We start from the raw sequence: 23357 nt of genomic DNA, 5'->3' as shown, positions 1-23357 counted from the left end.
TTGGAGGCAAGCTTAGCAAAGGGGTCTGCACTGGGTGATGCACCAGAGATGAGTGGGCTGCAGAAAGGCCAAGGGAAAAGGGTAGCTCGGGGGCCAGCTCCCCAGAGGGAGAGTTCACATGCACAGGACTCATGAGGTGTTCACAACAAGGCTGATGGCCATGCACTCTGAGATGATATGTGCATGGCAAGGGTGCCCAAAACCTTTCAGCACCGGTAAGGAGCATGGAGGAGTCCGCCTCCAACATTGCACAAAGCTCTGTGCAGACTATGGAGCCCATCATTTCCAGTCTGCAGACGATGGTGGACTCCCAGAGAGACCGTGGGGACCCGGACCTCATGACGTGTGTCATGGGCGATGTGGCAGCTTCCATTGCAGCACAGTCCGAAGCAACTTATCAACTTAGTGCTGTAATGCAGAGAATGGTTGCTGGCATCGAAGCTCAGACTGTTCTTGTCTAGTCTCAGCTGGATGCCATGCAAGCTCACACTGCAACCATCGTCGCTGGGTTCATCAAAGTCAATTGGGTGTCTCACGGTGTCACAGCAGGCCATCAATCTGTGCTCCAGAAGATTGGTAGGAATGCTGAGGTGCTGCCCTGGAGTGCTGGCAGTGGGTCAGTGGAGCAGGAACCTGCTGTCCTCTCTCAGGATGACTGCATTCCTGAGCCCAGCACATCCACTCCGCCAATGTATTTGTCACTGCCTGTCATCCAGACTGTCGCTGCCCAGCCTGAGGTGGTGCAGTCTACAGCCGGGCCTTCCAGGCCCAGAGCTGGATGAGGGAGTCCTGCAAGGCCATCTGTAGTCTCTGGCTCTGACACTCAGCAGCTTTCCACCATCTGTGCTGCAGCCACTAGGGAGACACTACGTTGGAGTAGTAAAATAGGTAAAGGCAGTGTTAAGAGGGGATATAAGGTTTTGCACAAGGGTGAATAGTAAACGTAATTGTTGTGTATATATAAATATGTGGTTAATGTTTTCTGATAAAAATGTAATTGGAAAGTTGCATATTTGGTGTTGTCGCTGGTTTCAGTTTTGGGGCTCTGGAATGAGAAATTGATGTAATAATGGGGACGTGCAGACCAACCGGGAATTGGCGTGGAATTCATTGGAACCGAAGTCTGATGAGGAGCTCATGGAAGACCCTTGGAAAAGGTCGATTGAGTGCGTGCCTCCTTCGTCGTGCAGCTGCTGTTCCTGTTCCTCCTCCTCGTCCTCCTCCTCCCCCTGAGGTGGTGGAGCTATGCCTAGTGACAGTGGCTGCGCCCTCATGATGACGACCAAAAGGGACACCCACCCAGCAGAGTACTGGAAAGCTCCTCCAGAGCGGTCAAGGCAACGGAACCACTACTTGAGCACTCTGATGGTCTGCTCAATGATATTCCTGGTGGCTGCATGGCTCTCATTATATGAGTGCTGTGCATGATGTTGGGGTTGGGAAGGAAGTCATGAGACAGTTGGAGATCGGATAACCATTATTTACAAGCAGCCAGCAATGAGCTTGATGTGGTGGCTGGAAGAGAGCTGGCACACTGGTCTGACGCAGGATGAATGCATCGTGGTTACTGTCAGGATAGCGGGCATTGACAGTGAAGATTCGTCGTGTTGTAGGATGCAAAATTCATGAGAACACCCCTCAGTGTTTGGGCTCATTCGAAAGGAAATTTAATTTGGGACTATCTACCAAAAAGTTTGAAATCCTAAAGTGCATATGGAAGAAACTACGAACTTTAATAGAATTTTGGACTTTTACAAGACAAATTCAAGCCTGTGGGCGCGCCTAGGGAACAAAAGAAGCCCACTTGATTACTAGAATTGTCTGGGTGTTGGGACTAAGTTAACTTGTCTGGAGGAATGGACATTCGAAAACCCTTCTCCACAAGAGACATTTACATTACAACAATAATTCAGAGATGGCCAGCCATCAAACCAAACTGAGAAAAGCCATCTTCAACATGAATAAGAACAAAGGGCCCACTACAGCCTGTATGCGAAAAACCAAGCACAAAAGAACATTGCGATTAGCAAGCTAATATTTCCATCAGGAAATAGATTTAGAAATGCAACCCACTCAGGACATATTAACTTTTAACAAGCCCGCCAAAATATTACAAAGAAAAGTCAAGCCCGCTAAATTTAAACAAAGAACTCTGAGCTGGTTTGGCGCGAAGATTAGAACAACTCAAATCGTATAACTGGCCCCCTGTTTTAACAGAGGGTATGCCATATTGCTTGTGCTATACAACGACTATGCCATCAAGACAGGGAGCGAAACCAACGCGACAGTTGTAAACTAACTTCTCCAGGCTCGAAGTCCTGAAGTTCTGAAGGAAGAAAGAACATCACCATTGCGGCAGCAACCAACCACAGCCAACGTGGTCCCAACGAAAAACCACCGCGATCGACCAAACTCGAAACAAAACTCCAACAGGAAGAAACCGAAGAATCGAAAGTTTCCACTCCTCAATCTAAGGCCTGACTACCAACAGGTGAAAACATTACCTAAAGAGACTTTGAACCTATTTCTAATGAAGAAAACCGGGTACTTACCCCATAGATCCAAAACGCGCCTTACCGCATCAGCGGACTCAACCCAACTGAAGATTGCGCAGTAAGAAGTCTTCGCCAACGTCTGGGGTATGGCAAGCAGAACCTACAGAATTCCATGAACCCCGAAATCGTGAACTACCGCTAACTGACCAGAAAGGATTGGTAAGCATAGTCCCTGCCTGTCCTGGAGTCCAATCTAGCTCTAGAATTAGGTATTGGGAGGTGGGAGGTGTAATTTTTACTGTAACCCCCTTTGAATGTGTAATGTATTGTTCTTTATTCGAGTGATTATAAGTTTGACATTGTATTTTCTCGACTGCAATAAAATCAAAGTCCTTTTGCACCAAACCAGTTGTTCTTTGCACTTTATCACATCCCCCAAATAAATCCAGAGTCTAGAACCCAAGGGAGTGGGAGCGATTCGAACCGCTCAAGTTGGTCAGAGGTGAATCTGACCCCCGGGACCACCCCCTTACAGTGTGTAATCGCACAACAATTGCACATTGGGTGAGTGGTAATTTTGCGGTTATGGAATACCTCAGGATTGTTATGTGGTGCCTGCAAAGTGATGTGGGTGCATTCAATGGTGCCCTGCACCATGGGGAAGCCCGCTATCCTGGCAAAGTCACATGTACGCTCGTGCTCTTTCTGTCTGGTGATGGGGAAGAAAATGTAGACCTTCTGTAGAGCATCTGTGACCTTGTGGTGCAGCAATGGATGGCAAACTGGGAGATGCTGGAGATGTCTCCTGTTGCACACTCGAAAGATCCACTGGCGTAGAAATTGAGCACGATGGTGACCTTGACCGCCACTGAGAGAGCTGTCCTCGCCCTGGTCTGAGGCTCAAGGTCTGGTAGCAGGAGGTGTAGAGCTCTCTGACCACGTCCATGCTGATGCGCAGCCTTCGAACATACTGTTCCTCAATAAAATTGATATAGGAGAACTGCTGCCTGGGAGGGTAATGCTTCCTGTTGAGAGCCCTGTTGGGCTTCCTCCCTCTGGCCACATTTTGCTGTCTTTCTCTGTGCCTCAGTTGCCTCGGAATGTGACACTGGAGCACGAGGTCCTGTGCCAGCACAGCCACCATGAAACAATATAATGTTAGACTTTCGAATCTTCCCTCAATGAAAGTCATGAATCTTTAAGAGCCATGACACTCTTTCAACTACAAATCGATCAAAACAGTCAAAAGGCCTGTCTGCCTATTTGAAACGAAGAAGGAAACATTATTGGCTGACTAAAACTTCACCAGATGCTGGTACCTTTAAATAGCGCTGCTCCAGCCGGCATAAGAACATAAGAAATAGGAGCAGGAGTAGGCCTCGAGCCTTCTCCGCCATTCAATAAGATCACGGCTGATCTGATCATGGACTTCCCTGCCTGCTCCCCATAACCCTTTACTCCCTTATCATTCAAAACTGTCTTTTTCTGCCTTAAATATATTAAATGACACAGACTCCACAGCTCTCTGAGGCAGAGAATTCCATAGATTTACAACCCTCTGAGAGAAGAGATTTCGCCTCATCTCAGTTTTAAATGGGCGGCCCCTTATTCTGAGACAAATTTGGGCCCAATTTTGGCAATGACTTGCATCAATTTTTTTAGAATAAGTTGTTTTTTCTGACGTAAGTTAAGAAATGCCATTTTCCCCCCAAAATTTGCTCCAGAGTAAGTCAGTTAGGTATGATTTTTTTTAGTTTTTTTTTCAAAAGGGGGCGTTCCCAGATACTTACACCAGTTTTGGCCATTTATGCCACTTTGGCCAGCTAAAACTTACTCCAAATCAACTTAGGTCAGCGTATGTGGCCAGCTCTGAAAAACATTGTGGGCAGTAAGAATTCGGCACAGGTTAGTACATTTAAAGCACCAAGACTTACAAAGCACTAAACAAAGCACAAAAATAAGCATTCACTAACAAATAAAAAGTAGAAGGAAGCTGAGGATCTGCACCAAGACTTACAAAGCACTAAACAAACCACAAAACAAAAAGTAATAAGCAATCAATTAATAACAAATAAAAAATAGAAGTCCTACCTTTATGCCAGAATCAAGTTGTTTTTTTAAAGTTCCCCCCACCCCATCAAAACACTCTTTCTCCCCCCCACCACCATCAAAACACTCTTTCTCCACTCCCCACTGCAAAACTCTCCTCCTCTCCACCCGTGCCCCCGCTCCCAATCAAAACGCTCAAGCACAACCATCAATAAATAAAAAAATAAAACTGAAGTTCTACCTTGGCCCGGGAAGTCAGCGGGCCAGCCGGCCGGTGCGGGAGGCCACTCGGCCGGGGATAGGGTGCGGCGAAGACCGGGGCATCCCTTCGGCCGGGGATTGGGGCTGTGAGCATCGGGTCCTGCTCACAGCCCGCAGGACACACTGGGAGGGCAGGAGCATGCGCGCAGACTTCATTGCACATACGCGCAGCTGCCAGCAGTGCTTTCTGCGCTGGGCTGTTGCTCCGCCCCCCACTGCACTAGCTACGTCACGCTGGGACACCGGAGACTCGGCAGAGCAGGCAGGATGGGGCCCCTTTTTTTCAGTGCCGTTGCCAGCGTGCAAAGTCGGCGCATTTAAGATAAGTGCACCAAAAAAAAGGGTTGGGGAAAATTGGGCCCTATGTCCCCTAGTTTTAGTTTCCCCTATGAATGGAAATATTCTCTATGCATCCACCTTGTCGAGCGCCCTCATTATCTTTTATATGTTTCAATAAGATCACCTCTCATTCTTCTGAACTCCAATGTGTATAGGCCCAACCTACTCAACCTATCCTTATAAGTCCACTCCCTCATCTCCAGAATCAACCTGGTTAACCTTCTCTGAATAGCCTCCAATGTATATATCCTTCCTTAAATACAGAGATCAAAACTGTACGCAGTACTCTAGGTGTGGCCTTACCAATATCCTGTACAGTTGTAGCAGGACGGCTCTGCTTTTAAACTCTATCTCCCTTGCAATAAAGGCCAACATTCCATTTGTCTTCCTGATCACTGGCTGACATCTGACTGAAATCCGACTACTGAAGCTGTCGTCTGTGCCCAGGGCTAAACCGGGTTTGAGGGCCAATTTTTGTTCTGGGGAATTGTGCTGAATTTAATGGGCGGTGCATTTTTCACCGCGCCCGGTCGCAAACCCATTTGCGCTCTCTGGGGGCACTAATTGGAGGTTCAAAGTAGCCCAATTTCTCACCCCTAATGTCTAGTTGTTTTTTCATTCCCTTTAGGTATAATATATGCAACATTTAGAGTCCGCAGTATTGCACAACTAAAAGTAATTCTTCAACCACTCTCCTGCCAAGTGAAACTTTGTCATGAAGTCTATCAGAATGTTGTTATTTTGAATGATGAAAGTGCAAGACTAAATGGTAGTTGCTTGTGTTTTTTGACAGTAATAAATATGCGGCAATCTGGTGCCTTTCAGGAAATGATCCGAAGAATTTACTTGTTACAGCAGATGGCCACCGCATTTTCAGTGGTGATACAGTTGGAATTCAGTAAGTACAGATACCCTGCACAGAACATCATCAACTGGTATAGTATCAACATTCTCCAATATTTTACAGATTTACTATTTTCCTCTTTCATATGGCTTATGATTGTCAGTTAAAATAAAGCACATTAGAGGTTAATCAGTATCATAACCAAATGACTACACCGAGACAATACTAAATAAAATGAAGCCATCTAAGCAGAAAGCAAAGAGCTGTAGAATTTCCTGGAAGATATTCTAGGTGGGGAAATGCTTAGAATCATAGAAATTTACGGCACAGAAGGAGGCTATTTCAGCCCATCGTGTCTGCACTGGCCGACAAAGAGCTATCCAGCCTAATCCCACTTTCCAGCTCTTGGTCTATAGCCCTGTAGATTACGGCACTTTAAGTGCACATCCAAATATTTTTTAAATGTGGTGAGGCTTTCTGCCTCTACCACCCTTTCAGGCAGTGAGTTCCAGAGCCCCACCACCCTCTGGGTGAAGAAATTTTCCCTCAAATCCCCTCTAAACCTCTTTAAATCTATGCCCCATGGTTATTGACCCCTCTGCCAAAGGAAACTGGTCCTTCCTATCCACTCTATCCAGGCCCCGCATAATTTTATACACCTCAATCAGGTCTCCTCTCAGCCTCCTCTGTTCCAAAGAAAACAGACCCAGCATCTCCAATCTTTCCTCATAGTCCAACATTCTCCAGTCCAGACAACATTCTTGTAGATCTGGTCTCCACCCTTTGCAGTGCAATCACATCTTTCCTGTAATGTGGTGACCAGAACTGCACACCGTATTCCAGCTACGGCTTAACCAGTGTTTTATATAGTTCAAGCATAGCACCCTTGCTCTTGTATTCCATGCCTCGACTAATGAAGGCAAGTAATCCATATGCCTTCTTAACCACATTGTTCTATATAGACAGAATTTGCCTCTGAATACTGTCCAATTTTCAAGTGGTGTTCAGGCAACCAGAAGTGGGAAATGAGAAGGAGTCCCCAGAACCTTGCCCATTTTTGTTGCCTGACAAATTTTAAATACCCAGAATTGCAAGGCACTGGTAAGTATACTAGAGGTCATGGACAGAAAAAAGCAGTATTAAGGTCAGGATATTCCAGTCAGTTCTGATTCAATTTTACTTAATTTTTGTTTTTTCTGTTGGAACTTAAAATCTCATGAGCCTTTGTGATAATGGTTTAAATTGTTTGGGGCTCAGCATCATTACTGCACAAATGAAAATTCCCCTATCATCTGTGTTTGGAAGAAGAGGAAGACCTATAGAGGGATGCCAGGCAAATCAGGCTGCCAGAGTATGAGAGGTCTATTTGTCCATTATCTGCACATCTGCAATTGTAGACAGAGACGGCCAGACTTTGCTTTGATAGATGATTAGAGCTGATGAAAACTCCTCTTCTCAAAGGAAGCGGGTACAGCAGACCAAAGGCATCACTAAGCTATGTGACTGCCTGACAAACCATAGTGTTGGAAGCTACCTTGTCTTACTTTCAGTGGCATTGTATGAAAGAAGATATGCCAGGCAGTCAAGAGCCAGTATAGCTTGATTTGTATCACTGCCAGTATATCACAAATCATTTCTGCAGGCCTTGGACTTGACACTTGGGGAATTGTCTTCTAAAGGTTTGGTTCAGCAGAGGGGCAGATGCATTGCTCAGATTTTCACCCTCCCCGGCCACACGGGCAGAAGAGGGTCGGGGGGTCGTTAAACTAGCGGTATAAAGAAACTGAACTCCATTCCTGTCCCTTTAAATTTTAACATACAAGATTCTGGTCATTGAGACACCTGCAAAAGGCAGGCAGGGGTCTAATTAACATTCCAAGGTCAAGGTCTGATGACATCGATGCCGCAACTTAAATTTAACTAGAAGTGAGGGAGAAACCTGAGGTTTCAGCTGCCTGGTGATCCACGGCAGGAGCTGCCAACTCCCCCAAGGTAAATGCTAAATATCTGGGGGCCGAAATTGCATCTTTTAGTGATGGCTGTTAATACATCCAGGAGGCGCTAACAAGGCGCAAAATAGATTTCGCCCAGGCACAGCGAGAAAATCGCCCAGTGCGGAATTGGGTAGTGGTTTTGTGGAGACGCTACGAGGTAACACCCCGCATCTGGCGCAAACGCCCCGCCCGGCAGCATGCCGCGATGATAACGTCATCGCCGTGCACATCGCCCCTTTACCGTCCCAGAAGTGAAATTGTTCCGCACAACCTACCTTAGCGCCTGGCGATGAGAACGACTGTTTGAGCTGACGAGTTGCAGTCAGAAACCGGATGCGCCAGCGCTATTTAAAGGCGCCATCTTGCAAAGTCTCTTTTGTCGGCCATTACTTATTTCTGGTTTGCGACAGTTAGTCAGTGTGGCTGGTGGACCGATAGCAGCGATTTTTTTGGCTCAACCATTGTTCTGCCTCCTACCTTTTCCCCTGTATCACTCACGGCACTTTCGATGTTATACCATTTCTGTCGCTTCATGGGGTCTGTGCTGGCAGTCGACCTCTTGCTCCAACTTCACCGTTAGAGGATACTTCGCCGAAGGCAATGGTGCTGCCAATTGCAGAGGGAAAGGCATCGAGAGAGAGAAAGAGAAAGGCTATGACTAAGAGAGGGGACCCCACAGGGAGAGGCCCATTGAGAGGCCCATGGAGCACGCCACAGGGAGAGTCACAGAGAACCACATCCAGCACCACAGGGAGAACCTCATCAAGATATTGTCAGAGGAAGAAGTCACTACAGGGGTGGCAACAGAAGGCCTTGCTCTCCCAGGGTATTCCGTCAACAGTTCTCCTACAGCAATTTCACTGAGGAGCAGTGTGTATGAAGGCTGTGTTTCAGGAAGGATGTGGTCACAGAGCTCTGCCATCTGCTGCAATGAGACCTCGAACCTCACACTAAAGTGAGGACGGCTCTCTCAGTGGAAGTCACGGTCACAATCGCTCTCAATTTCTATGCCAATGGATCTTTCCATGGAGCAACAGGAGACATCTCCAACATCTCCCAGTTTGCCGTCCATTGCTCCACCCGTGAGGTCACGGATGCTCTGTACAGAAGGAGGAGGGACTACATCTCCTTCCCCATGAGCAGAGAAGCAGCACAAACGTGCATGTGGCTTTGCCAGGATAGCAGGCTTCCCCCGTGGGGCAGGGCGCCATTGACTGCACCCACATTGCTTTGAGGGCATCGCAGCACAACCCAGAGATCTTCCATAACCGCAAACGCTACCACTCACTGGATGTACAGTTGGTGTGCGACCACACACGCAGAATAATGACCATCAATGCCCGCTCTCTTGGCAACAGCCATGAAGCCTTCATCCTGTGCCAGCTCTGTTCCAGCCCCCAAATGAAGCTTGCGGCTGGATACTCGGAGACAAGATCTATCCGCTCTCCACCTGGCTCATGACTCCCCTTCATAAACCCCAACACTCCTGCCCAGCACTCGTACAATCGGAGCTATGCCACTGCTAGGACATTATTGAGCAGACCTTTGGAGTGCTAAAGCAACGGTTCCGCTGCATTGACCACTCCGGAGAAGTCCTGCAGTACTTGATTGAGCAGGTGTCCCTGTTCACTATTGTCTGCTGCATGCTGCACAACCTGACCATCATGAGGACAACAGCCATTGTCACCAGGCATAGCCGTACCACCTCAGAGGGAGGACCAGGAGGAGAATCAACAGCAGGAGGATGAGGAGGAGCAGCAACAGCCGCGACGGAGGAGGCAGCGAGTCCATCCTGATCTTGCAAGGGAGGTCCACGACCGTCTCATAAGAGCTCATTGCCACTGATTCCTATCCCACTTCCCGGTTTCTGTGGATTTCCCCATCATGTCAATTTGCCCTTCCGTTTTGCCCCAACACTGAAATGAGTGACAACAGCAAACCTTCCAATCACTATGAAACAACAACAAATTGTAGAACTGTGTATTTAATTATTACCTTTGTGCATTTCCATACAGCCCTTTTTTCGATGACCTATTCTACAACTTCTTCGCAGTGTCTCCCCTGTGGCTGCAGCATGGCTGGTGGAAGACTGCTGTGTTTCAGGGTGTAAGATTTCGAAATCTCTGGCATTAAATTGACAGCGAGACGATTCTTTTAAAACAATTCAGAACAGTTTATTAAACACACACACATGCACATTTATCAGCAGTTGTCAGTTACTAGTTACAACAGGTACAATGTTACAATAATGATTTATAAAATGGTTTATATCACTTTCCTCTGGCTGGCTGGCCTGCAGTTTTGGCTGGTCTTTGAGCAGGCGTTTTGCCATGTGCCCAGGAGAGAAGGAGAGATAGAGCAGTCTGTCTTTGGGTTTTTATATTCCTTAAGTCCATTGTTCCTCCGAAAGCCTCAGAATTGGACCTTGGTTCCTGGGCAGTTCCTTATTGGCTCTCCTCACTCATATGCCTGCTGGAGGGCCCAGCCATCCCTGATTAGGTCAATGCTTTTCCAATACACATCTTTAAGCTCTGTCCAGCCAGAAGACAATATACACACAGAACATGCTGGAAGTCTGTGAGTTTCCATTTTGAATCTTTCAAAACTGTCTTTTCGTATAATCTCATTTTTTTAACATTTATACATACACAGAATCAATTTTATCATTATTGAACACTTTTATTCTTACAAGGGCCAGTGACTACAGATGGCCTTGTAGGATGCCCTCGATCAGATCTAGGCCTGGAGGGCCTGGCTACAGACTGCACCACCTCAGGCTGGGCGGCAGTAGTCTGGGCTGGCTGGGTGACAGGCATGGACATCATCATCATCATAGTCCCTCGTATCGAGGATGACTTGCTTCCACGCCAAAAAAGGATGAGTTCACAGGTGTTTCAATGAAGGACCTAATATTCCAAGTCCCGAACTATATCTTGAAGTGTGTAAGATGCCTGTGCCTGGATTTTTTTAACGTGTGGTGGCTGTTGGACACCAGCCACCACACAGGCTTGACAGAGTTAGGTTTTGGACCAGTGGCAAGGGTTATCCAAGACAACTGGAGACCTGCTCTGCTGCACGGGCCCAGTGCGCACACATATCGCATTGTGGGCTGACCCATGCTACCCCTGGGCCCTCGCCTTTCTGGCCCCAAACTCACGCCTCTTCTGGGCCCTGATCATATCCCTCTACAGTCTCTCGCCGCTCCTTCGCCCCAATCTCGTCGCTTCTGCTGTTCTTGCCCACGCTCCAATCACCGACCTGCTCTTTGATGGCGTCACTCTTCGCTGTCGTCGCCTTCCTGCACCAGCTCGCACTGCTCCCTGAAGTAGTATGCCTCCACGCTGCCCATGGCCGCCGCTCGCCGCTCCTTTTATGGCCCCAACCTACTAAATATAATGACGAAATGGCGTGGTGAGATCAGGAATGCTGTCATCCAGCATCGTCTGTGCACTGGCAATGATGGGCTCCATGGCATGTGCAAAGTTGTTGACAATGCGGAAGGAGGACTCCTCCACATTCTTACCACTTGCATCAGGCTCTGGGGTACCCTTGCCATTGTATCTTATCAAGTCGGAGTGCACGGTCATCATCCTTTGTGTGAAACGCCTCCCCATCGAGATCCTCATCTGAGTCCTGTGCAGCAGAACTCACCCTTATGGGAGATGGCTCCTGAGCTTCCCTTTCTCCTTGACCCTGCTACAGCCCGTTAGGCCCGGTGCCTCACCCAGTGCATACCCGTGTCCTAAATAAGCCTCTAATGATACCATAGTGCCTGTATCTGAGCTGGTGAGAAAAGCAGTGATGCAGTGCTTGGCTCTTCCTCGGCCTCCTGATCTTCCTCCCTCTCTTCTCCATCGTGACTGGGTTGGGAGGCTCAAGCGCAGGCTGCTGGTTCATTATCTGAAAGCATAAATGGCACAAGAGTTGCATTAAGGTGAGGGCAGGGGGGCAGGAATGAACCAAGGAAGACAGTCAGAATGAGGAGGTGGAAAGTGAAAAGGCCTTCTGCTTTAATGGGGAAGTGGGATGAGAAGAGGGGATAAAGATACCGTTGTTGGCCCCAGCGGGCTCGGCAGCTCCTCGAGGTCGGAAAGCTGGTGCAGTTCAGCTTCCCCTCCCCCCATCCCCCCCGGCCCCCATCCTCCAGTCTGCTGCTGCTCCATCCTGCTGTGTGCCACCTTGGCCTGCAAAAGAAAGGAAGCTGTATGAGTAAGAGTCCAGTTATATATGGAAGATATGCCTGCCATGGTTAAATAGCTGTGAATGTAGGCAAGGTGTGAAATGAGGCTGTGACTGTGAGTAGGCACAGATGGTTGGTGGTTGCCTGCTGGGTTAAGTGCTGGCTTGCAGAGTTTGCTCAGACAGAGGCTTAGAGGCTAGTATGTAAGAGTTGTGAAAATACGTACTTACCTTGACCACTCGAGTGAGGTCGCTGAATTTTTCGTGACACTGTGAGGAGTTCTATCCATGACTGTTGCCCGACACCTCCGCAGCCACCTCTGCCTTCTCCCAGATGAAGGGAACAGAATCTCCCACCTTCCCTAGACTGCCACCACCAATATCTCCAATGCCAGGTCGCTGAACCAATTGGCCCTTGCATAAGATCTTGCAGCAGTCATCACACACCTTACTTGCAGCTCAGTCAGCTGAAAAATGATGAGAAAGATATCCCCTTTAAGAACTGGAATGAACAGCAGTCTCATTAGCAGTGAATGAAATTGGGTGCAGCCCCGGTAATAGTGCCCCTGCAGTGCCCCACTAAGGCCATTCGCACCTCTAATAACCGCCGCAATGCATTTATGAGGGAAAAAGGCCCAATTTCCCACAATTTTAAAGGCCATCTCGCTGGGCTCTAAATGGTCAATCTTTTAAAACTTTGCGGTTCAAATGCGGTGCAACCGAATTTCAGTCCACTGCTCTTTTAGAATCTTGTGGTCTTGGAGTGCTTCCCCAGGCCTCACAATGAAGCCTTCAGCCACCCCAGCTCCAGAGCTCTGCTCCAGAGCCGCCTCTCTCCCAATCCCCCAAACTGTCCTGATTTCCAGACACCCTCTAGCCCTGATCTCCAGCCTCACAACCCATCCTGATCACCAGTCTAGAGCCTTTGCTGCTAAATTTCCCTCATGTCCTCTGGCCAGGCTGTACATTTGCCCAGGTGCTGGGCGGGAGGCGTCTCAACAATTTTCTAATGAAGCTCTGCTGTTAAGATTGGCAGGGCCTCTGCATCCCCGGCCTTGCCGGATTCTTTGACATTCCCCGCATTCTTCCTGGCTCCCCTTTAATATTGAGGCCAATGTTTCCCAAGCAGCAAAGGATTAGCCAATGCGGTGACAGTAATGGTCAACTAGACTTAAAACCTATTCCAGACTGCCGATGAATGGCACAAAGGACCATCACCTTTGCAAGCACCTCATGTAGCACCACCAGTATTTCAGCAGCTATCAGAGAGATCAATGACTAGGCTGCTCCATCAATTTTCTGTAATGGCTGCACCTTCTTTCTCTTCTGCCTTCATTTTTGGTTGCCTTAGTCCCATACTCCTTCAGCCTTGGCAAGCTCTGCAAATGGGTTGGTGTAAAGTCCTGTCCCCTCAGTACAGATTCACACGAGGCATGTAGTGAAGTCAAGGTCACTCTGGACCTGCACCTTTATTTCACAGCTCTGGAATGCTGCACTTGCCTGAGACCTGTCCTTATATACCTGTCTCTTGCAAGTGCGCCACTGGTGGTAAGGTATGCTGGTGGTTACAGGTCATATCTTATTACATGTATAGCATGTTAGAATACAGTTATATATAATAATGTAAGACACATGACATCACCCTCCCCCAAGGTCTTATTGTTTTTATAGGTTCAGTCTCTCAGGTGGTCTACGCTCTCGCGTGGAGCGTCTGAGTTGTGGTTCAGTTGTTTGCCTTGGTGTCTGTTTTTCTTTGGGTGTGGTTGCTGGTATCTCGCCTGGGCTGTCTGTTTCGATTGGTGTGATTGTTGTTGACTCGCCTGGGCTGTCTGTTGGGATTGCGCTTTTCTCAGGTTGTTCCCTCTGTCTGTCCACCAGGTGTGGTGCGAGTTCCCCATTGTAGTCTGCCTCTGGTTCCGCAGTGCTGTTGGTAAATCTGCTTTTGACTTGGTCTACATGCCTCCGGCAGGTTTTGCCATTTTCCATTTGTACTACCAGTAGCCTGTTTCCTTCCTTGCCCGTTACTGTCCCTGCAAGCCATTTGGGACCCCTGCCATAGTTTAGTACAAACACTTTGTCCCCGATCTCATTCCATCTCCCCCTTGAATTTCTGTCATGGTACTCAGTCAGCTTACGGCGCTTTGCCTCAACGATTTCATGCATATCTGGGAGGATAAATGAGAGCCTTGTTTTTAAAGTCCTTTTCATCAACAGTTGCACGGGGGGGATCCCAGTCAATGAGTGTGGACGAGATCTGTATGCCAGCAGCAGTCACGACAGGCGACCCTGCAGCGTGGGACCTTGGATTTTAAGCATGCCTTGTTTAATGATTTGCACTGCTCTCTCTCCGCCTGGCCGTTGGATGCCGGCTTGAACGGTGCCGTCTTGACGTGATTTATGACGTGGTCAATTATAAAATCTTGGAATTCTGCGCTGGTGAAGCACGGACCATTGTCACTGACCAATATGTCAGGGATTCCGTGTGTTGCAAACATGGTTGCGAGGCTCTCCACAGTGGTGGAGGTTGTGCATTCGATCCACTTTGAAAATGCATCTACAACTACGAGGAACATTTTGCCCATGAATGGGCCCGCATAGTTACGTGCACCCGTGACCACGGTTTGGTAGGCCAGGGCCAGGGGCTCAGGGGAGCCTCCCTGGGGGCATTGCTGAGTTGGGCACAAATGGTGCACCTTCGGACGCAGAGCTCCAAGTCCGCGTCAACACCAGGCCACCAGACGTGGGATCTGGCTATGGCCTTCATGAGAACGATCCCCGGGTGCTCGCGGTGGAGCTCCCGGACAAATGCCTCTCTGCCTCGCAGAGGCATGACTTCTCGGCTGCCCCACATCAGGCAGTCTGCTTGTAGTGATAGCTCATGCATGCACCTGTGAAAGGGTTTTAATTCCTCAGGGCAGGCATCGCGAGCCTCTGCCCAGTCACCGGTTAGGACACATCTTTTTACTAAGGATAACGTAGGGTTGCTGGCCGTCCAGGCTCTGATTTGGCGAGCCCTCATGGGCAAACCTATGGACTCAAAGGCATTGATTGCCATGACTATCTCACGGTCCTGTTCGTCAGACCCTTCCGTGGTTGCCTGAGGTAGCCTGCTGAGCGCGTCGGCACAGTTGTCTGTGCCTGGTCTGTGCCTTATGGTATAGTCGTAGGACACCAGCATGAGTGCCCACCGTTGAATTCGCGCTGAGGTGTTGGCGTTTATTGCCTTGCTCTTGGATAGGAGGGACGTGAGGGGCTTGTGGTCGGTTTCTAACGCGAACTTGGCCCCGAAAAGATATTGGTGCATCTTTTTGACACCATACACGCATGCGAGTGCCTCCTTCTCTACCATTCCGTACCTGCGCTCCGCCCGCGAAAGTGACCTGGAGGCATAAGCTATGGGTTGTAATTTGCCCGCACTATTGACATTTTGTAAAACTCATCTGACCCCATACGCTGACGCATTGCATGTGAGAACTAGCTTTTTACCTGGATCAAAGAATGTCAAAACACTGTTGGAACACAGAAGGTTGCGTGCCTGATTGAAGGCTCGTTCCTGGGCGTCCCCCCAAAACCAATCGCATCCCTTCCTGAGTAGCACGTGGAGAGGCTCCAGCAGCGTGCTTAAGTTCTGCATAAAGTTCCCAAAGTATTTGAGTAGCCTGAGAAAGGCACGCAGTTCTCAGACATTCCAGGGCCTGGGTGCCAGGCGAATTGCTTCTGTTTTGGACTCTGTTGGGCAGATTCCATCAGCGTCAATCCTTCTGCCCAAAAATTCAACCTCGGGTATGAGAAACAGGCATTTGGATTTCTTGACTCGTAGGCTGACCCGATTTAGTACTTCCTCCAAATTACGGAGATGAGAGTCGGTGTCCCTGCCCGTGATAAGTATGTCGTCTTGAAATACAACCATCCCCAGGATGGACTTGAGCAGACTCTCCATGTTGCGCTGGAATATGGCAGCTGCCGATCTGATGCCGATGGGCATCGATTGTACATGAAAAGGCCTTGATGTGTGTTGATGGTGGTGAGTAGCTTGGATTCTTCGGTCAATTCTTGCGTCATATACGCAGATGTGAGGTCTAATTTTGAGAAAAGTTTACCTCCAGCCAATGTGGCAAATAAGTCCTCCGCTCTGGGCAGCGGGTACTGGTCCTATAGGGAGACTCTGCTTATGGTAGATTTGTAGTCCCCACAGATTCGTACAGATCCATCAGGCTTCATGGGACTTGCCCAGTCGCTAAATTCCACAGATTGTCTAGTTCGTGTTCAATCTTTTCCCTCATCACATCAGGTACAGTTCTGGCCTTGTGATGGACCAGTCTAGCATCCTGTGTGATTTAGATTTTGACTTTGGCCCCTTTGAAAGTGCTCACACCTGGCTGAAAGAGATGTTCAAATCGCTTTATAACTGTTGAGCAGGAGGTCCGTTCCTCGAATGACATGGCATGGACATCATAAGAACATAAGAATTAGGAAGAGGAGTAGGCCATCTAGCCCCTCGAGCCTGCTCCGCCATTCAATAAGATCATGGCTGATCTGATCGTGGACTCAGCTCCACTTACCCGCCCTCTCCCCGTAACCCTTAATTCCCTTATTGCTTAAAAATCTATCTATCTTTGACTTGAAAACATTCAATGAGCTAGCCTCAACTGCTTCCTTGGGCAGAGAATTCCACAGATTCACAACCCTCTGGGAGAAGAAATTCTTTCTCAACTCGATTTTAAATTTGCTCCTCCGTATTTTGAGGCTGTGCCCCCTAGTTCTAGTCTCCCCCACCAATGAAAACAACCTCTCTGCCTCTATCTTGTCTATCCCTTTCATGATTTTAAATGTTTCTATAAGATCACCCCTCATCCTTCTGAACTCCAAGGAGTAAAGACCCAGTCTACTCAATCTATCATCATAAGGTAACCCCCTCATTTCTCGAATCAGCCTAGTGAATCGTCTCTGTACCCCTTCCAAAGCTAGTATATCCTTCCTTAAGTAAGGTGACCAAAACTGCACGCAGTACTCCAGGTGCAGCCTTACCAATACCTTATACAGTTGCAGCAACACCTCCCTGCTTTTGTACTCCATCCCTTTCGCAATGAAGGCCAACATTCCATTTGCCTTCCTGATTACCTGCTGCACCTGCAAACTAACCTTTTGGGATTCAAAAAGAGTTTCATGCACAAGGACCCCCAGGTCCCTCTGCACCACAGCATGTTGTAATTTTTCCCCATTCAAATAATATTCCCTTTTACTGTTTTTTTTTCCCAAGGTGGATGACCTCACACTTTCCGACATTGTATTCCATCTGCCAAACCTTAGCCCATTCGCTTAACCTATCCAAATCTCCTTGCAGCCTCTCTGAGTCCTCTACACAACCCGCTTTCCCACTAATCTTAGTGTCATCTGCAAATTTTGTTGCACTACACTCTGTCCCCTCTTCCAGGTCATCTATGTATATTGTAAACAGTTGTGGTCCCAGTACCGATCCCTGTGGCACACCACTAACCACTGATTTCCAACCGGAAAAAGACCCATTTATCCCAACTCTCTGCTTTCTGTTCGCCAGCCAATTCTCTATCCATGCTAATACATTTCCTCTGACTCCATGTACCTTTATCTTCTGCAGTAACCTTTTGTGTGGCACCTTATCGAATGCCTTTTGGAAATCTAAATACACCACATCCATCGGTGCACCTCTATCCACCATGCTCGTTATATCCTCAAAGAATTCCAGTAAGTTAGTTAAACATGATTTCCCTTTCATGAATCCATGCTGCGTCTGCTTGATTGCACTATTCCTATCCAGATGTCCCGCTATTTCTTCCTTAATGATAGTTTCAAGCATTTTCCCCACTACAGATGTTAAACTAACCGGCCTATAGTTACCTGCCTTTTGCCTGCCCCCTTTTTTAAACAGAGGCGTTACATTAGCTGCTCTCCAATCCGCTGGTACCTCCCCAGAGTCCAGAGAATTTTGGTAGATTATAACAAATGCATCTGCTATAACTTCCGCCATCTCTTTTAATACCCTGGGATGCATTCCATCAGGACCAGGGGACTTGTCTACCTTCAGTCCCATTAGTCTGTCCAGCACTACCTCCCTAGTGATAGTGATCATCTCAAGGTCCTCCCTTCCCACATTCCTATGACCAGCAATTTTTGGCATGGTTTTTGTGTCTTCCACTGTGAAGACGGAAGCAAAATAATTGTTTAAGGTCTCAGCCATTTCCACATTTCCCATTATTAAATCCCCCTTTTCATCTTCTAAGGGACCAACATTTACTTTAGTCACTCTTTTCCGTTTTATATATCTGTAAAAGCTTTTACTATCTGTTTTTATGTTTTGCGCAAGTTTACCTTCGTAATCTATCTTCCCTTTCTTTATTGCTTTTTTAGTCATTCTTTGCTGTTGCTTAAAATCTTCCCAATCCTCTATTTTCGCACTAACCTTGGCCACCTTATACGCATTGGTCTTTGATTTGATACTTTCCTTTATTTCCTTGGTTATTCACGGCTGGTTATCTCTTCTCTTGCCGCCCTTCTTTTTCACTGGAATATATTTTTTTTGCGCATTATGAAAGAGCTCCTTAAAAGTCCTCCACTGTTCCTCAATTGTGCCACCGTTTAGTCCTTGTTTCCAGTCTACTTTAGCCAACTCTGCCCTCATCCCACTGTAGTCCCCTTTGTTTAAGCCTTGTACGCTCGTTTCTGACACAACTTCCTCATCCTCAATCTGTATTACAAAGTCAACTATATTGTGATCACCCATTTCCAGTTTAGTTTTGCCAGCCAGCTTCTCCCCAGCAGTGCTCGGGGGTCTCCGGGGACAATTCACAGGGGAAGTCGGTTCACTGTCCCTTTGTGTGTGACAGGGAGCATGGCGCTGCCGAGGACTGGTACGATTTTTTTGGTTAGTTTTGTGTCGACCCTTGTGAGTTTTGGTCTGTCTCTTTTATGCAGCCACAGTTGTTCAAATTGTTGAGCGCCCATGAGAGATTGACTCGCTCCTGTATTCAGCTCCATGTTGAGTAGGACCCTCATCATTATAGGAGGCGTCCTGTTGTAGGAGCAGCGGCCATTGATCGTGTTGACCCGCTGTACATCGGTGTCCCAGGTACTGTCCCCACCATCTTCTGGTTCACTTTCCGACCTATCCGATTCGTATACCAGCCGAGCTGCCGTTTTTTTGCACATGCGGGCCAAATGCCCTGTATATTCACAGTTCCTGCAAACAGCCTGCTGAAATCGACATCCCCTTGACGAGTGCCCACCCACACACCTCCAGCACAGACGGCTTTCATTATTCCCAAAGAATGAGCTGTGTCTGGCTGATCTCTCATGAGCTTCTCTCAGTTTGTAGTTGATTGCTCGCATTGTGGGTTCATGAAGTGTGAACGACCGTTCCTGTGGTCCTTGATGGCTTCTGGCGCCACTGCCTGCTGTCAAGAGCCTGTTCTCCCGGTATTGTCTGTGAGTGGGGGTAGCAGCTTGTCTAATAGAAACATAGAAACATAGAAAATAGGTGCAGGAGTAGGCCATTCGGCCCTTCTAGCCTGCATCACCATTCAATGAGTTCATGGCTGAACATGCAACTTCAGTACCCTATTCCTGCTTTCTCGCCATACCCCTTGATCCCCCTAGTAGTAAGGACTTCATCTCACTCCTTTTTGAATATATTTAGTGAATTGGCCTCAACAACTTTCTGTGGTAGAGAATTCCACAGGTTCACCACTCTCTGGGTGAAGAAGTTTCTCCTCATCTCGGTCCTAAATGGCTTACCCCTTATCCTAAGACTGTGACCCCTGGTTCTGGACTTCCCCAACATTGGGAACATTCTTCCTGCATCTAACCTGTCTGAACCCATCAGAATTTTAAACGTTTCTATGCGGTCCCCTCTCATTCTTCTGAACTCCAGTGAATACAAGCCCAGTTGATCCAGTCTTTCTTGATAGGTCAGTCCCACCATCCCGGGAATCAGTCTGGTGAACCTTCGCTGCACTCCCTCAATAGCAAGAATGTCCTTCCTCAAGTTAGGAGACCAAAACTGTACACAATACTCCAGGTGTGGCCTCACCAAGGCCCTGTACAACTGTGCCAACACCTCCCTGCCCCTGTACACAAATCCCCTCGCTATGAAGGCCAACATGCCATTTGCTTTCTTAACCGCCTGCTGTACCATCATGCCAACCTTCAATGACTGATGTACCATGACACCCAGGTCTCGTTACACCTCCTCTTTTCCTAATCTGTCACCATTCAGATAATAGTCTGTCTCTCTGTTTTTACCACCAAAGTGGATAACCTCACATTTATCCACATTATACTTCATCTGCCATGCATTTGACCACTCACCTAACCTATCCAAGTCACTCTGCAGCCTCATAGCATCCTCCTCGCAGCTCACACTGCCACCCAACTTAGTGTCATCTGCAAATTTGGAGATACTACATTTAATCCCCTCGTCTAAATCATTAATGTACAGTGTAAACAGCTGGGGTCCCAGCACAGAACCTTGCGGTATCCCACTAGTCACCGCCTGCCATTCTGAAAAGTACCCATTTACTCCTACTCTTTGCTTCCTGTCCGACAACCAGTTCTCAATCCATGTCAGCACACTACCCCCAATCCCATGTGCTTTAACTTTGCACATTAATCTCTTGTGTGGGACCTTGTCGAAAGCCTTCTGAAAGTCCAAATATACCACATCAACTGGTTCTCCCTTGTCCACTCTACTGGAAACATCCTCAAAAAATGCCAGAAGATTTGTCAAGCCTGATTTCCCTTTCACAAATCCATGCTGACTTGGACCTATCATGTCACCTCTTTCCAAATGCGCTGCTATGACATCCGTAATAATTGATTCCATCATTTTACCCACTATTGAGGTCAGGCTGACCGGTCTATAATTCCCTGTTTTCTCTCTCCCTCCTTTTTTAAAAAGTGGGGTTACATTGGCTACCCTCCACTCGATAGGAACTGATCCAGAGTCAATGGAATGTTGGAAAATGACTGTCAATGCATCCGCTATTTCCAAGGCCACCTCCTTACGTACTCTGGGATGCAGTCCATCAGGCCCTGGGGATTTATCGGCCTTCAATCCCATCAATTTCCCCAACACAATTTCCCGACTAATCAGGATTTCCCTCAGTTCCTCCTCCTTACTAGACCCTCTGACCCCTTTTATATCTGGAAGGTTGTTTGTGTCCTCCTTCGTGAATACCGAACCAAAGTACTTGTTCAATTGGTCTGCCATTTCTTTGTTCCCCGTTATGTCTTCCCCTGATCTGACTGCAGGGGACCTACGTTTGTCTTTACTAACTTTTTCTCTTTACAAACTTTTTCTCTTTACATATCTATAGAAACTTTTGCAATCCGTCTTAATGTTCCCTGCAAGCTTCTTCTCGTACTCCATTTTCCCTGCCCTAATCAAACCCTTTGTCCTCCTCTGCTGAGTTGTAAATTTCTCCCAGTCCCCGGGTTCGCTGCTATTTCTGGCCAATTTGTATGCCACTTCCTTGGCTTTAATACTATCCCTGATTTCCCTTGATGGCCACGGTTGAGCCACCTTCCCTTTTTTATTTTTACGCCAGACAGGAATGTACAATTGTTGTAGTTCATCCATGCGGTCTCTAAATGTCTGCCATTGCCCATCCACAGTCAACCCCTTTAGTATCATTTGCCAATCTATCCTAGCCAATTCACGCCTCATACCTTCAAAGTTACCCTTTTTTAAGTTCTGGACCATGGTCTCTGAATTAACTGTTTCATTCTCCATCCTAATGCAGAATTCCACCATATTATGGTCACTCTTTCCCCAAGGGGCCTCGCACAACGAGATTGCTAATTAATCCTCTCTCATTACACAACACCCAGTCTAAGATGGGTACCCCCTAGTTGGTTCCTCGACATATTGGTCTAGAAAACCATCCCTTATGCACTCCAGGAATTCCTCCTCCACCGTATTGCTTCCAGTTTGGTTAGCCCAATCTATGTGCATATTAAAGTCACCCATTATAACTGCTGCACCTTTATTGCATGCACCCCTAATTTCCTGTTTGATGCCCTCCCCAACATCACTACTACTGTTTGGAGGTCTGTACACAACTCCCAATAACGTTTTTTGCCCTTTGGTGTTCTGCAGCTCGACCCATATAGATTCCACATCATCCAAGCTTATGTCCTTCCTAACTATTGCATTAATCTCCTCTTTAACCAGCAATGCTACCCTGCCTCCTTTTCCTTTTTTCTATCCTTCCTGAATGTTGAATACCCCTGGATGTTGAGTTCCCAACCCTGATCATCCTGGAGCCATGTCTCTGTAATCCCAATCACATCATATTTGTTAACATCTATTTGCACAGTTAATTCATCCACCTTATTACGGATACTCTTTGCATTCAGACACAAAACCTTCAGGCTTGTTTTTTTTAACACCCTTTGTCTTTTTAGAATCTTGCTGTACAGTGGCCCTTTTTGTTCTTTGCCTTCGGTTTCTCTGCCCTCCACTTTTCCTCATCTCCTTTCTGTCTTTTGCTTTTGTCTCCTTTTTGTTTCCCTCTGTCTCCCTGCATTGGTTCCCATCCCCCTGCCATATTAGTTTAACTCCTCCCCAACAGCACTAGCAAACACTCCCCCTAGGACATTGGTTCCGGTCCTGCCCAGGTGCAGACCGTCCGGTTTGTACTGGTCCCACCTCCCCCAGAACCGGTTCCAATGCCCCAGGAATTTGAATCCCTCCCTGCTGCATCACTGCTCAAGCCACGTATTCATCTGCACTATCCTGCGATTCCTACTCTGACTAGCATGTGGCACTGGTAGCAATCCTGAAATTACTACTTTTGAGGTCCTACTTTTTAATTTAGCTCCTAGCTCCTTAAATTCGTTTCGTAGGACCTCATCCCTTTTTTTACCTATGTCGTTGGTACCAATGTGCACAACGACAACTGGCTGTTCTCCCTCCCTTTTTAGAATGTCCTGCACCCGCTCCGAGATATCCTTGACCCTTGCGCCAGGGAGGCAACATACCATTCTGGAGTCTCGGTTGCGGCTGCAGAAACGCCTATCTATTCCCCTCACAATTGAATCCCCTATCACTATCACTCTCCCACTCTTTTTCCTGCCCTCCTGTGCAGCAGAGCCAGCACGGTGCCATGAACTTGGCTGCTGCTGCCCTCCCCTGATGAGTCATCCCCCTCAACAGTACTC

At 47.6% G+C, this 23357-nt stretch overlaps 1 protein-coding gene across 1 annotated transcript in view; it reads left to right on the top strand.

The window, feature by feature from the left end:
• Window positions 1–23357, top strand: part of LOC139239047 (cation channel sperm-associated auxiliary subunit gamma-like) — a 138525-nt gene that overhangs the window by 68914 nt on the left and 46254 nt on the right. Inside the window, exon 11 of the mRNA XM_070867552.1 lies at window positions 5938–6042. Within this exon, the coding sequence (XP_070723653.1) occupies window positions 5938–6042 (105 nt within the window). The remainder of the gene's footprint in view (window positions 1–5937; window positions 6043–23357) is intronic.

This window comes from Pristiophorus japonicus, chromosome 26, assembly GCF_044704955.1.
Source record: "Pristiophorus japonicus isolate sPriJap1 chromosome 26, sPriJap1.hap1, whole genome shotgun sequence".
Lineage (NCBI taxonomy): Eukaryota > Metazoa > Chordata > Chondrichthyes > Pristiophoridae > Pristiophorus > Pristiophorus japonicus.
This window is presented reverse-complemented; position numbering and strand designations above follow the sequence as displayed.